General features: G+C 38.6%; 1 protein-coding gene across 2 annotated transcripts in view; it reads right to left on the bottom strand.

Annotated features, from left to right (window-relative positions):
* SLC16A7 (solute carrier family 16 member 7) overlaps nucleotides 1-11,369 on the bottom strand; it is a 61,582-nt gene extending 50,213 nt beyond the window's left edge. For both annotated transcript variants that reach the window (XM_008060994.2, XM_008060993.2), the window contains exon 1: nucleotides 11,119-11,369. In XM_008060994.2, coding sequence (XP_008059185.1) covers nucleotides 11,119-11,335 — 217 coding nt within the window. In that variant the 5' untranslated portion in view covers nucleotides 11,336-11,369. The remainder of the gene's footprint in view (nucleotides 1-11,118) is intronic.
* Nucleotides 11,370-13,988: the final 2,619 nt, after the last annotated feature.

The following is a 13,988-nucleotide window of genomic DNA, read 5'->3' as shown; positions in this document are numbered from 1 at the left end:
TGTGTCCCAGCTGGAGAAGATGCCCACTCCATCCAGATCATGAAGGCAGAGGAGGTTGCGGCCAAGGTCAAGTTCCCGCAGCCTCATCGTGTCCTGCGTCGCCAGCACAAGCCACGCTTCACCACCAAGAGGCCCAACACCTTCTTCTAGGACGTCCCGGCCCCCGATAAACCCCAGAACATCCGGGGAAACAAAACAAACAAACAGATTTCTCCAGTAGGCCGTCATGGCTGCCACCAATGACCAACCACCCTGCACACTACATTGTCAGTCCTGCTGACCCCAAGCATTGACACTACTTTCGTGACAATGGACTCCGGATTATCTGTAAACCCCTCATCTGAATGTGTTCCTCGAAGATTCTGTTTTTTCGCATCAGTGGTTACCGAATCAAAACTGTCCTTGCCACCTTGGTTTGATGGGGCCTGGATCATAGGCCTGTGCTCTAAATGCAAGGAATTCTGAGAAAGTAAATTTCTGGTTTTTTCCTTGAGGATACAAGAAATGATGAAGTTGAACATTCCCTAAACACAGAAAGGATGTTCAGAAGTATAGGAATGCCCCAAAAAATGACTAATGTACACACCACTATCCACATAGTAGGTGGCATACAGGAAAATGCCATAGCAAGTATGAATAAAGATCACAGAAATTTTTTAGAACGATTATTGACTTATTTATTTCATGCTTTTCCAGTCGTTTTTGAGCCTTATTGGCACAGGTCTGAGTCTTACTGCTTTCCTTGTTCCTTACCTGTAGTTTCGCAGCATAACAGATAAAATAAAAAAGAGTGCAGCAGTAAGTCACACACATCTGAAACTACAATTTACTATGCATCAGATTTGGTGGGGTTTTTTTAGATTAGAAAATATAGTTTATTTAAAAGTAAATTAGAGAGAGAGAGAAAGACAATTCACCTCCCCAAGGTAGGCACAGGGCCAGAGTCAGGAAGCATGGTGACAACCATAGCTCAAAGAGCACATGGCCACACCAGAGTCTAGCAAAGCAATGGCCAGATTTGGTGTTTATTACCAACAATGACTCTGAGCAGGAGTACAGACTAACTATATAAGCACACACACACAAATAAATGCACATATTTCCTCTGTGATTTTACAGATGAGAAAACTGAGGGTCCAAGATCAAATGGTCAAATGACCATACCGACCAAGTGGCAGTCCCAATCTCATATGTGTTTTTTTAGAGTTCATTATCTCTAAAAAAATTACAATGCTCTTCTGCCTCTCACTGGACTACTAAACCACTAATAAGCCCCTTTGAGATCCCAGGACTTTCCATGCCTAAGTCCCACCCTAGGACTCAACTCACATAAGATGCACTTGAGTCCTCTGGGTGGCTACAAAGTGTTATTATATGTCATGAAACCATCAAGTTTCTAAATACAGTACATACATTTTGACATAAAATCTATTTAGCTTACTAGCTAGCTATAAAGTGTTTAAATGCAAAATTCCCCATGAGTAATTAGTAAAATCCAACACATGTTTTAGACTTCTTGGAAGATAATATATTAATCTGTTTTAAAAGACTGGAGGAGCGAGTACTTACTACTCAGCCTCTTCAGAACCCTTTCTTCCTCTGGGAACAGTATCTGTCACCTTTCCATTAGAGAACTGCCCCCTTCCTATCTCAGACACATAGATCTACTCAAGATGCCAATGTTAGTTGCTCATTCTTCCCCTGTCTCCAGGACACATGCAAAGCGGGTCATGTCCTTACAGTCTTTCCTAGAATTTCTCAAAGCATATCTTAAGGAAGAGGGGAATGTCTTCTCATGTCACATTTGAGCGTGATGCTAGGTGCATTAGCTCACGCTTGTAATCCCAGCACTTTGAATGACCAAGGCGGGAGGATCCCTGGAGTCCAGGAGTTTGAGGCCAGCTTGGGCAACATAGCAAGATCTTGTCTCTAAAAAACATTAATTAAAACAAAAATAGCTGAGCATGGTGGTCCTAGCTACTCTGGAGGTTGAGGTTGAGGTAGAAGGACTGCCTGAGCCCAGGAGGTCCAGGCTGCAGTGAGCTGTGATCATGCCATTGCAAATCAGCCTGGGCAACAGAGTAAGACCTCGACCCCCCCAAAAAAAATTGTGTCTGAAATATGAGCCTTAGATGCTGGAAACCATCTTCCCTGTGCCAGAGAAAGAATATTAATGTAAGTAAACAAAGCCATGTCTTCAGAAGAAGCCAAGGAGAGAGGCGAGAGGGCAATGTGTTGGACAAACAGAATCACTCGTGCTAGTTGACCAGAAAGACGGTGGTAGGTGTGCATCTCCTCTGATTTGTATACATGAGCACTTCTCTTTAGGCCTTAGGGGCACTGGAAACAGGTTTCTGTCATCTGCAACCAAAACACATCCCCATGAGATGAGTAATGATATAATAACATATTTTACAGAAATTTTAAGCCAGAAGTCAGGAAAGATATTCCTATTCTTGCCAAGTCATAAATTAATAGATAGGTTCTTTAGATAAATCAGAAAGTGAAAGTCTCACTGTCTAGAGCACATAGATCCATCAAAGAAGATTTCGATACAGTTTCTTAAATCGTCTGCTGACAATAATACTTAGGGATCATCTAAAAGTATTTGCAGTAGACTCTCAGCCCACTGTAGGGAAAGCAGTTACTGGAACTGTTTCAAAGGCCCCAAGCATACTTGCCAGGCTGTCCTTGAACTCTGTCTCCTTCCACTCCTGTCTTGGAAGGGACAAAGTGGCATCTAATCAGACAAAGCATCCTAGGCATGACTTGGTTTCTACTCTGTTTTGAAGTACTTGCCTCTCGCTTTTATTCGATGAAAACAGGCCGTCATGATATTCACTTTAGCATATGTCCAAGTGTTTTCATGATATAACACAAGCTAAGCCTGGTGCAGTAGTTCTTGTCTGTAATCCTAGCATTTTGGGAGGCCGAGGTGGGGGGATTGCTAATACCTTGAGGAGTTCAAGACCAGGCAGAACAAAAAAGCCAGACCTGGTCTCTACAAAGAATTTAAAAAGTTATCTGAGTGTGGTATGGCATGCCTATAGTCTTAGCTACTCAGGGGGTTGAGGCGGGAGGATCAGTTGAGCCCAGGAGTTTAAGACTACAGTAAGCTAAGATCACGCCACTGTATTCCAGCCTGGGCAAACAAAGCGAGACTTTGTCTCTAAAATAATAATAATAATAACAGTAATACAAGCTATATTTACTAAGGACATCTCATAGTGTGTTCTTACCACATGTAATAATTTACATAACTTATGTTACACAACACACTAAGTCTTCATGTTTGCAATGATCAGTATAGTCTATGTTCTTCTATAAATCCTTAAAGCTTAATAAGCTTTTTTAATCTTATAATATATAGTTATTGTGTCATCTCTGTCAGGAATTGGCATGACTAATTCAGTGAAAGAGGAAAAGGTGATAGGTCTCAATAGAAAATTTTTACATGTGGTTAAGATATCTTCTTTTCCTTAATCTGACCAAATATTGGGCAGGCTTCTTCCTTTTCCTAAAGCCCTTGACTTCCCTTTGCTTAGAGCATTTATCTTAGCAAACTTGTCGTTGTAAATTCTTTCTTAGCCCCTTTAAAATATATGTAAACATTCTACAAACTTTCTGCCAATTGTCCAACCCAGGAAAGTCATGAACCTGGGAACTATCCCTTTGAAATATGAACACCGAAGACAGTACCCTATCTCCTGGTTTCCACAGGGGATTAAATAACTTCTATAGGTGTCTTACTCCAAGTTGTAGAACTATCTCTTGTCCTGGAAATGCAAAAAAGTTTTCTTTTCCTTTGGGTAAAGTCAATTAGCAAATAGAGATGGCCTTGAATCTTCTCACCCCAACTCTTAAAAACTCTCCAACTTTTGTTTCATCCAATTTGGACTCAGCCCCTCTTTCCTGTTGTAATATCCTGAATAAAGTGTTCCTCTCCTGTTTAATTTTGTCAGGTACAATTTTTGCCTTCATACATAAGAACCTCAGTGAGTAAAGAAAAGATATATAAATCTTATCCTTTTAAGCGGTGCAGCTAGACTCACTTTATAACAAATATTTTAAGTAGTTTTTAACTAACTTCTGTTGCAGATATTTCACATTGAATCAATTTTTTTTCCCGATCAGTATCTCATTCTGTCACCCAGCTTGGAGTACAGTGGCATAATCAGGCCTTACCCCAGCCTTGACCTCCTGGGCTCAGGCAATCCTCCCACCTCAGCCTCCTGGGAAGCTGGAAGTACAGGCACAAGCCACCACACCAGGTAATTTAAACATTTTTTTGAAGGCTGAGGCGGAAGGGTCGCCGGAGCCCAGCAGCAGGTCGAGGCTGCGGTGGCCAGGAGCAGCCACTGCACTCCAGTCTGGGTGACAGAGTGTGACTCCAACTCAAAAAAAAAAAAATTTTTTTTTGTAAACACAAGGTCTTACTATGTTTCTCCAGCTGGTCTCAAACTCCTGGGCTCAAACAATCCTCCCACTTCAGCCTCCCAAAGTGCTGGAATTACAGGCGTGAGCCATTGTGCCCGCTTTAATAAACATTTTTAATCTTACTCATTCCAAATCTGAGGTACATCAAGGACCTTCCCCTTAGAGCCACATCATTTGCAACAAGGTTGTTGCAGAGGAGAAAATGCACACCAGCTTGAAATGTCTTGTCCAGGAGGCGTCTGGGGTGACAGACATCCTTTCTCTCACATTTCAATCACCAGAACTAGTCACTTGGCTTCAGGTCAAGAGGAAAAATGTTGGGAAACAGGAACACATGGATAGAGGGTGAGCATCACAGTTTCTGCCAAACTGTACTATAGTTCCCAGACAACTCTAGCAATATTTATACTCACGAATGAAAAAAAAAAATCTAACATGGCACAGGTATAAAAAGTCCACTCTCAAAACAAACAAAAGGCTAGGTGTGGTGGCTCATGCTTGTAATTCCAGCACTTTGGGAGACCAAGGCAGGAGTATTCCTTGTGCCCAGGTATTCAAGACCAACCTGGGCAACATGGTGAGACCTTGTCTCTACGAAATAAAAAAAAAATTAGCCAGGTGTGGTAGCACACACCTGTGTTCCCAAGCTTATCAGTAGCCTGGGGTTGACAGATCACTTGAGCCCAAGAGGTTGAGGCTGAGATAGGCTGTGATTGAACCACTACACTCCAGCCTGGGTGGGCATAGTGAGACTCCAACTCAAGAAATCAATCAAACAAACACAAAAACTCAGAAGTCCACAGACTGCTTGCATAGGACTGTCCAGGTGTACCTTGTACTTTTTGGGTTTTGTAAAGCTAAGATAAAAGTCCTAACTCTCTCAAACATAGGAATGGAATGAGCTTCTTTTCTTTTTCTTTTTTTATTGCTGCTAAGATGAAGCACTATATGAATTATTTTAATAGCTTCCCTCATTCTGCAAAATATCAGGACATGAAACACAAGAATATAGTGAGCTATTTAAAATTTAAAAAGAGTAGAAAAGTATACATTGAATATTGTGGCCACCAATCTGCTATGCTAAAATTGTTTTTGTTTTTGGCCTCCAGTAAAAAATAAGCTCAGTGGTCTAAGTGTGGTCCCCTGTGTATAGTGGTCCATTGCAAAACCATCACCTTTACTTTACTGTAAATGGCAGTCACTGCTCACATAAAACAGAAAAATAAGTTACCATGGAGACAAAGCCCACTCTGCTCTCCAGAATGGCTGATTCTTCCAAGTCAGAATAGATTTCATCAGAAAAAAAAAAATCGCAAGAACTCCTCATAGAGACTGGCAGCCCACATCTGTATTCAGTCATTGTGCAGCAAACTACGCTTAGATGATCATTTGATAGAATACAAAGACAAACATTACACCAGAAGATCACCCTGTGTAATCACTGCTTACAAAATAAATCCCTACGTCCGTCTAAACACTGTAGAAAGTTTAAATTGTAATATGTTCTCTAACTCTACTTAGTGCTTTATTAATGGGGTGAGCACCCTGTTTGACCTATTTGCTGAAATGTGTTAGAACTCCGGGAGACCATATGGCCATCCAGATGGGTTGTGGTAATTTAATGCCATTATTCCAAGGATGAAGTAAGGTACAAACATAATTTGCATGCTTTTCCATCATTCCGGCATACCTTTTATTAGTTTCATTTTTAATTCAGACATCAAAGGGAAGATAATACCTTGCTACCAAAGCCCAGATGCCAACTAATTACTACAAGAGACTCCAATCCTGACATCACAGGCCAGGACTCTGAGCATGCTCCATCTTCCTCGGTGACCCCACCTTAGTGATTAATAGGTTGAGTGCTAGGCCCTAATGAGTGTGTCTGATCTTAGATGTTCTCTAGGCTAATGCAATTAGCAATATGTTGAATGGAATCTTTCAGTTACCTGATAGAGAGACTCATTATACTTTACTGTAAACAGTGCTTTTTTACCTTATAGTCGTTACATTTATTTTATAGTCATCCACTTAAAAGGCTTCTATCAATAGGAGTCTATCACATTCTATAGAAAAATTTAAACATTTTAAAGTCAAATATTGATTTTCTTCTACAACAGTGAACCACTATGTTGTATAAAAAGTGGAATTTTTTTCAGAGATGTTTGTTAAAATGCAAGTTTCTGGACTCTACTTATAAAAATTCTGATAAAAGGGGTTGTGAGATAAAGTTTAGGACTGCATTTTTCATGAGAGACCCATGATTCAGAAGCAAAAAAATCTATGGTTCACACTTGGAAAAATACAGAAATGTGAATATCAGGACTACTAGCTGTGTCTTTAATTGAATTCTATCAGATTTTTTCTTCTAAGTAGTTATGTTTCTGAAAAAACTACTTGTATCCACATAATGAAAATGATTTTCACAACAAGTTATAGTTTTAAATTTGCCTGTCATTTTTGGTTAAAAGATTAAAAACTAATTATCGGGCTAAGACACGGATGTTACTTCCAACAAACCATGTAAATGTATGAGATTAACATGTAACAGTAGATACAACAGGGTGTATGTTTCTGTTCACTAGGAAATGGGTCTGGAATTGTCTTTTCAGTTTTAAAAAGAAAACCAAAGAGTAGCAGAATTTCTGCAATTCCTGACTTCTTTCCATGGCCAGAGATGAAATGTGAAACATTTCAGCCCTGATAACTTTGAGGACTTTGACCAATATTCCAAGTACTTATCTGTTTCTCACCTAGACATTACCATCATGTCAATTTCATGTTGTATTTTCATGTTGTCAAGCATTGCTTTCTTGAAACAACCAGATACAAATCCCTGTTAATATTTGACTTAGACACATTTGGTTCATGTATTACCCTAAACATTTTAAGGCATTTTCCAAATGTGTAACTATTTCACCAAACTACTATTTTCTTGATGAATTTCAAACGAGTTCTTTTGTGCTTTTTAAGATCTACACCATATAGAGAAATCAGTATGAATAAGATAAAAACATTTACTTTAAGTAAATATAGTATATTCATTTACTTATTATAATTTCACACTGAGATTTTGTGGTTTGACAAAGTGAATTATGCCCTTCTCCATTCTAAGTTCCTGTTACATCAGCCAGAGGGGTGAAGGCTGTCATATGACCATGGCGAGTCTATTAACACATCCTGCTTTTGCTGGATGAAGAACGGTTGCTGAGGTATCAAATCCTGTCTAGGAGTGGCAGGATACCATTCAGTCATGTTTCTTCCTCTAGAAAGACTACATTTTAAAGCATCCCTGGCTCTTGCATCTAGGTAAGGCAGTAAATGAGAGGAGACCCCAAAAACCCTGGAATTTATTTATTAAAAACGTGTATTTATTCTTACATGTTTAAACTCCCATTGCCTTCAAAGTCCTCTCTGTTGGATGCAATATACCTATTGAAATGCTTTTTCCAGCCGGGCTTGTTGGCTCAGCCTGTAATCCACGCCTTTAGGAGGCTGAGGTGAGTGGACTGCTTGAGCCCGCGGGTTTGAGACCCCCGCCTGGGCAGGCAAGACCTCATCTCTACAATAAATCAAAAAATCAGCCGGGTGTGGTAGCGCATGCCTGTAATTCCGGCTACTTGGAAGGCTGAGGCGGAAGGATCGCCAGAGCCCAGCAGGTCGAGGCTGTGGTGGCCGGGAGCGGCCACTGCACTCCAGTCTGGGTGACAGAGTGAGACTCCAACCCAAAAAAACAAAAAAGAAATGCTTTTTCCACTGCTCAGAACAGTTTTTGAACTCGTCCATTTTGAATACTTTTGCCATCTTTTGTTTCACCTCTTACGCGTTGGCAGAATGTTACCCTTTGAGGAATGTTTTCTTCTAGAGAAACAAAAATAAGTCACTTAGGACGAGATTGGGTGACTAGGGAGCATGGGGCACAGTGATCATGTTGGGTTTTTAGTGTTGCTGTGTGTTTGTTTGTTAGCATTGTCCACCAATTTTATTGTATTTTGTTTTATTTTATTTTATTTTTCCCCTTTTAATTTTTATTTTAAAATTGTGGGGTACAATTCAGGGTGAAGTATACAAATATTCATTGTGCAGGTACCCTTGTTGATGAGGGGTGCCTCCCCTACCCCAGGCAGATATCGACTACTGTCAATCCCACCTCCCCGCTGCTCCCCTCTGGCCCCTGCAGTTTCCTGCTCCTCTCAATCCTTTTCTTATAGTATTATGGTAGTTGTTCAAGGTCCACTTATGAGTGAGAACATGTGATACTCAGCTCTTTGTTTCTAGATCATGCTGCTTTGGGTCAAAAACTGCTGAACACTCAAATGGGGTGGGCAGGTGGCGTCATGGTAGAAGAACCAGTCACCTGTTTGCCAAAACTGGGGACGTTTCTTCCACAATGCAGCCTCTCACAATAACACTAGCTGGTATGTTGTTGCCAATGGGTTCTGAGAACATTTACCTAGCGGTGGGAAGCCTGTACTACAAAGAATCCACCCTCTAAAAGATAGTTACTGGTTTTTTGAGTTACCCCCCTCATACAAGTTCTGATCACTGGACTGTGTACAGACATGATGGTTCTCCCTTCAGGCCTAGCCCCTAAAATATCCTATATGTTTTTTCATGCTGGTTACCTTCACTGTTTGTTTTACAAATGGAGCACATTTAGGAAACAGTACGAAGCCTTCAGCGATGCCACAGGCACCAGATTAAACACTGCTTGAGCAAGAAATAAACTTGTAGTGTTTTAAGCCACTGAAACTTTGAGACTGTTTGCTGAAAACAAATAAAGAATGCAAATTAAAGCTTGATTTGACTAAAAAGTTGTACATAATTTTATCTTATGAGTCAGTCCACTATCTGCTCATAAGAAATTATGAATATTTAAGACTTGAAGTTCAAGTTCCGTGTACCTATTATCAATGCAGTAGGAGTCTGTGTCCCTTGTATTTAAGAGAGGAAAAAAAAACCCTTGCATATCTTAACACTAGCACTTTTAGAAGCTGATGTCAAGATGACTGTGTGTTGCTCCAGCTAAGCAATTATTAAAGAATACTCAACTCATAGGATAGAGGAAGAAGACCCCCTACACGATATCTAATGCTTCTGTAGTTGTGAGAAATAACACTGCTACAATCCATACAACTGTCCAAAGGAGAGTCTCAGAAAGTGTTTTGAAAGCAGAATTTTTCACTGAAATGCCCAAATAGCATTTTAAAGATAACATTTGGTACTGGAAGAAAAATGCATGTTTTAACCTAAACAAAAGGATAAAGGAAATATATGCTGGATGAATCCAAAATCACTATGTACAAAAAATAACACATACCAGCACACACAGACACAGACACAGACACACACACACACACACACACACACGCACGCACGCACACACATACACACACGCACACACACACACAAACATAGGACTATTTCAGGATCAAATGTTTACCTTGATAGTATAACAAAAAGATCATGTCTTAAAAAATAAGTATGATGTCACTGAACAAACGACCTTGGTAGGGTAGCACACAAGTCATTACAATGCAGTGGAAATACCATTGGATCAGATTTGCAGGAGGCCTAGGCTAGGTCTGGCTCTGTCACTTTCTAGATGCAAAGAGGAGAATAGGAGAAAGGCAGAGAGCATAGGAATTAAATGCTTGGAGTCTCAATCTCTATCTACTACCAACGAGCTGTCTGACTTGGGAAACAATTTTATCTATTTCCTTAGCTAGAGCATAAAGAGAAGACTGCTTATTTCACAGGTTGTTAAGGCAATTGTGTCATACCACATACATCAATTACTTAGAGAGACCTAGGCTGAAAGTAAATGTTAATAAATATTGGATAGTATTAATGTTATATCTCTATCACTGAGAGTCATATTATCCTTACTTGTAAAATAAGAAATTACACTAGATATATAATTTCTTTATATCATTATATTCTGAGTCTAACAGTCCCTTAAAGTCCAATATCCAACTGAAAGACAAAGACTGTAAGATCTCTGTGTTTTCAGTAATGACTTTTAAAAAAATCTATAAGATAGCCTGGTCTGCTGTTGAGATTGATTTAAAGAAAACAGGTGATACAATAATGCACAAATATTTCCAATTTTTTTAACATTCAGAAGTGAGTTAGTACTTTTGATAACTGTTAGGCATCCATTAAAATAAAAAGAATATATTTCATGAGTCTTGTAGAGACAAAGCATTATTTCAATCACACAAACTCAGATGTGTCTAGAATGTACATAACACTCCAGTTCTGCAACTTCAGGTGAAGTACTTTCTAGGCCTATAAACTGTCAGCAACTTGAGTTTCCTTCCCATTCAGAAACTGGCGGTAGCAATGGTAAAGAAAGATACCAACACTTCAGCAGAGACTTAATTCCAAACTAAGTGGAACAGCGCTTCACTTGGCAATTCCATAATTTAAGTGCATCTTGCTTTGTGCAAATAAACCCTCATTCTCAAAAATACTCTAAAAAATGAAACAAAATGTTCAAGATGTTGAAACACTAAAAAAAAATTATTAAAAATTCAGTTCTGATTGTACCTTTGGTCAGTTTGAATGAACTGCAACACAAAAACAGGGCTTGAACAAACCTAGACACTGAATGTAAATCCCTGTGACCTGGAGGAGTTGTTTTCCTGACCCAGAAACTACTTATTCCAAAAACCTTACCTCCCGCGTACATAACAGCCAGCATGATGGATGATATCCACGCTATTTCGCTGTAGGTCGTGTGGAATATCTGCTGAATCTCTTTGAAGAATACTGTGACGGCTTTGGGAAATGCATATGAAAATCCAATGGAGATAAAAGCTGCTCCGACCACCACCCAGCCCCATCCTCCATCCGGGGGAGGATACAGGGGTGGGGCACTTGACGTTGGTGGCATCTCTGCTCCTCTAACGGAAATTCAGGGGACCTATGTGAAGAAATACGAAATCACAGTTTAAGCTTCATTTCTACTTGTTTGCCATTCTTGATAGTCACTAAAATATTTTCCAGTTATAGCTCTGCAATGCTTTTTCATGAATATTTTTCATACCCTTGTACTCAGAAAATTATCAGAAGATTTACAAAAAATGAATATGAGGTATAAAACTTTGACTATTGGGGGCTAAAAACTGAAAGCATTCAATTTGTTTATGAGAAGAAAATTATTCAAAGCAAAGTTAAGAATTTAGATCTGAGGCAACCCAAACATAAAATTTATCTCAATCTTATTTCCAGGCATAAGAAAAATGAAACTGTCATAACTTTAAACAGAATACTTTCTTAATCCAAAATGCTTGCTTTAAGATTTTCTGTACAGTCTGGGCATGGTGGCTCACACCCATAATCCCAGTACTTTGGGAGACTGGTTTGAGGCCAGCCTAGGCCACATAGAGAGATTTTATCTCTACAGAAAAAAATTTTAAATTATCTGGTTGTGGTGGGGTACATCTGTAGTCCCAGCTACTTTGGAGGCTGAAGTGGAAGGATCGCTCAATCCCAGGGTTTTGAAGCTGTAGTGAACTATAATTGCACCACTGCACTCCTGCCTGGGTGACAAAGAGAGATCCTGTGTCTTGAAAAACAAATATATGTATTAAGAATAACCATGAATTAAATCTGATGAATTATAAAGAATTAAACAGCGAGAATATGTTAGAATTTTTCCACTTTCAACAACTGAGAAAGCTTAACACCATTTCAGCCTGGATCTATTTTCTAAACTTAAAATATTTAGAAGTTGTACAACTCTATGGAGTTAAGTTAATTTTGATGTACTTCCAAAACTGGTGCTACTTATCATTTTATGAATGATATACTTTATGTATTTTTCCTAGCCATGAAATACTCCCAATCTAGTGGATGTTATGTTTGTTTGTTGAGGGGTTTGGGGAAAGGGGTTTTCTTTTTGGATATGCTGGAGACACTTAGCTGCTAGCTTTACCATACAGAGCAACCAATCTTCTGTGGAAGAAAATGATCACATGAAGCTTGATATATTTGAAATGGAATGAAACATCTTGGTTCCTTAACATCAACGTTTCTTTTCATAGTGATGCTGCTTGCTCAGGTCTTAGCTACAGCTGACAGTGTTTGTTAGTATTTTTCTTATAATACTTATTCCACTTGAAATTTATAGGAACAAGAGAGCCTTTCTTTTGTTGGTAAGATAACATTTGAAACGAGCTAATAAAAACTCATTTTGCTACGTCTTCAAAAAACCTACCCCAAAATAATCCATGAAAACAGACAGAGGTTTAATCTTTGTTTAATGCCAAAGTATATCTTAGATATTTTCAAGTGATGTTCTATGTACGCTTTGAGTGAAAATATTCACTGCATTAAAGTTTTCTAATTTGTCCATGTTTACAGCCAAGGATTTGCTTTCAGAAACCCATAGAGGGAAAATTATAAAAGTGAACCTCAAAATAGGTAGACCACTGTTTCACGGGGATAAATAAATATAAGTTGATCAGTAGTACCACAAGAATAACAATACAGACAACCATTATTATAACTTTTAAAATATCTTTTGTGGCAAATATGCTTAAGATTTCTTGACATAATACTTCACAGGAATTCATAGACGGAGAGAAATCAGTATAATCTGCAACTGAACAGATAACGGAACTGACGGTTAAAGTGCTTATTTTACATTACATAAGTGAGATATATCTCTAAGAGAGTTTGCACACACCATTTGCTTTGACCTCATTAATTTATCGCCATTTATTTTGACCTCATTAATTAATGCTTATAGCTCTGGATTTTCCTTTCTGCTTAAGGCTGTGCCAAGGAATAAAACGATTCTTGCATAGCCTTTTGGCATGATCTACTGGATTTCTCGATTGCCTTCTGTTGTTTCCCCTTTTTGAGCATTGTGGAGATGGTTCTAACCCTATTTTTAAAAAATATAAATTGCATGCATTTAAGTCGTAAAACCTGATGTTTTGATGTACAAATTCATAGTGAAACTATTACTACAGTGAATCCAGCTAGCATATCCATCTCCTGTTATAGTTACTACTTTCCTTTTTGTGTGCTGTGAACAAATGAAATTTACTCTTAGCAAAATTCCAATATACAATACAGTATTCTTATCTATATTAACATAGTACATTCAATCTCCAGGCTTATTCATCCTAAAAAACTGCAACTTTATACCCTATAGCCAACATTTTCCCATTTCTCCCATCTCCCTGCCCCTGGTAACCAATATTCTACTTTCTGCTTCTATAAATGTGACTATTTTTTTTGGATTCCACTAATAAGTGAGATCATGCAAATCTGTCTTTGTGTCCAGCTTATTTCACTTAGCATAATGTCATCAAGGTTCATCCATGTTCTCACAAAGGTCAGGTACATCCTGCAACTTTTGAATTAGAGTAACAATTACATTTTATTTATTTTTATTTACTGTATAACATTGATACAGTTATATTATAAAATAGGTGACTGCAAACTTTTTCTGTAAAGAGACAGACATTAAATATTTCAAGCTTTGTTGGTCTAATGGTCTCTTTTGCAACAACTCAATTTGATGGTTTTAAAAC

The sequence above is a fragment of the Carlito syrichta genome, unplaced genomic scaffold (assembly GCF_000164805.1).
Source record: "Carlito syrichta isolate Samal-C Ts95f unplaced genomic scaffold, Tarsius_syrichta-2.0.1 Scaffold304825, whole genome shotgun sequence".
NCBI classification, from domain to species: Eukaryota; Metazoa; Chordata; class Mammalia; order Primates; family Tarsiidae; genus Carlito; species Carlito syrichta.
This window is presented reverse-complemented; position numbering and strand designations above follow the sequence as displayed.